The sequence below is a fragment of the Larimichthys crocea genome, unplaced genomic scaffold, assembly GCF_000972845.2.
Source record: "Larimichthys crocea isolate SSNF unplaced genomic scaffold, L_crocea_2.0 scaffold664, whole genome shotgun sequence".
NCBI lineage: Eukaryota > Metazoa > Chordata > Actinopteri > Sciaenidae > Larimichthys > Larimichthys crocea.
The window spans coordinates 2,038-4,444 of record NW_020858744.1 but is presented as its reverse complement, the minus strand read 5'-3'; the positions used below and the strand labels follow the sequence as shown (position 1 = coordinate 4,444).

Here is a 2,407-nt window from a genome sequence, read left to right as displayed (position 1 = left end):
GTGGATTTTCATGTGTGTCTTCAGACTTCCCTGATCTGAAAATCTTTTCCCACAGTCATCACAGACAAATGGTTTCTCTCCTGTGTGGACTCTCATGTGTGTCTTCAGATGTCCCTGTATTAAAAACCTTTTTCCACAGGCATCACAGTCAAACAGTTTCTCTCCTGTGTGGATTTTCATGTGTGTCTTCAGACTTCCCTGTAATGAAAACCTTTTTCCACAGTCAACACAGACAAATAGTTTCTCTCCTGTGTGGACTTTCATATGTATTTTTAAATGTGACTGGTCATTAAATCTTCTCCCACAGTCATCACAGCCAAATGGTTTCTCTCCTGTATGGACTCTCATGTGTCTCTTCAGACTTGCCTGTTCTGTGAAAATTCTCCCACAGTCATCACAGCCAAATGGTTTCTCTCCTGTGTGGATCCTCATATGTATCTTTAAATTTGAATGCCGAGTAAATCTTTTCCCACAATCATCACAGCCAAATGGTTTCTCTCCTGTGTGGATCCTCATATGTATCTTTAAACTTGAATGCTGATTAAACCTTTTCCCACAGTCATCACAGCCAAATGGTTTCTCTCTTGCGTGGACTCTCATGTGTGTCTTCAGATTTGCCTGTACTGAAAATCTTTTCCCACAATCATCACAGCCAAATGGTTTCTCTCCTGTGTGGATCCTCATATGTAGCTTTAAACTTGACTGCTGATTAAATCTTTTCCCACAGTCATCACAGCCAAATGGTTTCTCTCCTGTGTGGATCCTCATATGTAGCTTTAAATTTGACTGACGCTTAAATCTTTTCCCACAGTCATCACAGCCATGTGGTTTCTCTCTTGTGTGGACTCTCATGTGTCTCTTCAGACGTTTCTGTTCTGTGAATCTTTTCCCACAGTCATCACAGCTGAATGCTTTCTCTTCAGTGTGGACTCTCGTCTGTGGGAATCGTAGCCTCTGGCTTCTACTGTATAACATTGCTGAGTGAATCTAACACACGGGAGGACGTTTTCTCCTAAAGAACAAATCACGTGTGGTACTCAAGAGACTGCCTTGTAAATAGAATCCATTGACCAACTCTCACTGATTTTTTTTCCAGCGTCTCTGTTTCAGGTCATGAAATCTGGCCAAAGGTTCTTGTCCAACATCACACTGCCGTCAGTCTCAGAAAGATCGTGATCCGTTCAATCAGGATTGGTTGGAATGATATCTGGGTCCGGGTTCCTGGCAGGTTTCTGATCCTCCACAGTCCTCTGCACACTATTTCGGTCTTTAACTTCTCCATAGCTGAGCTGGCTGCTCGGAGGCTCTCGTCTCGCTTTGTCTTCAGTTTGCTTTATGAAGCGTGACAGCATGAAGGTTTCTCTTCAATCATCTTCACTCTTCACAGAGCGCACTGAAGCGGGACCTGATTGATGTCAGGCCTCCTCCAGCCCGTTGAAGCTGTCTCCCTGCTGACTGATCCAGAGTTCCTCCTGTTCGTTCTTTAATGTGTAGGGGGCTCGGGGTTCCTCCTGGGTCGCAGATCTGGGTCCAGTAGTGGAACCTATCTTTGAACTATCAGCAACCCTTCTGGACATGTGCAGGAATCACTGAAACAGCATAAAAAAAGAAATTTTGTATTTAAGAAGGATAAAGTAAAATATTTCCTAATTCCTGCTGGTGTTGCCAGAGTACTTGTGTTAACTTGTAGGACATGCATATGAGACGAGAAGAAGAAACACAGTATCCAGACCATTTCAGGTCCCCTGAGATGCTTGAAGAACACCTGTATGAGGGTCCGAGTTTATAAGTTTCAACGATAACCCACGGTATACATGGTACCCCGGGTGCCAAATGGTAACGTTTCCTACTATACTAGAAATTAGACACGATGGTACTACCGTGGATTACTATACTACCTATGCCAGTTTTCTTCTGCTGCATAGCGGCCGCCTCACTCTCATCCCCGGCTTTCTCACACTGCATGCTAATCCCTCGTAAACAAACGGCTTTAAAGTCAGCAAACACGAGACGACACACTCACCATGGCAAGAAGCCACCGGCCCGAGCAGCGAGTCTGCCACGTCGTCGTCGTCAATGGCTCACTAATTTGGCTCAAAAAACCAAACTTGTTGTTTCAAACTTGTTTTCAGTCTAATGCTTACTTAACCAGTATTATGGTTTAATCAGGCACAAAACAACATTATAGTAATTAAGTATTAAGAACTTGTACAAATACATTGCCGTCATAAAAAAAATATAAAATAATTAATGGTTTGTGGGCTGCTGCTGTGGTCCTGCATGACGTCCACTACATTATTATTACTGTCTTACTGCTAACCATATCTCCAATTACTTTTATAGTTAGTTCCTGATTGCTGCTGCTGTGCATCTGTGGTCTCTCGTCCTCGATCACAGGTTCCACTGC

At 43.4% G+C, this 2,407-nt stretch overlaps 1 protein-coding gene across 1 annotated transcript; it reads right to left on the bottom strand.

Annotated features, from left to right (window-relative positions):
- Nucleotides 1-6: 6 nt before the first annotated feature.
- Nucleotides 7-975, bottom strand: LOC109141235 (zinc finger protein 239; the record flags this gene model as incomplete). Its single annotated transcript, XM_027276880.1, has 2 exons — nt 333-975; nt 7-248 (listed from the first exon to the last, which is right to left on the bottom strand). Coding segments are annotated over exons 1-2 (885 nt in total), but the record flags the coding sequence as incomplete, so codon positions are not given.
- Between the last annotated feature and the right edge of the window lie 1,432 nt (nt 976-2,407).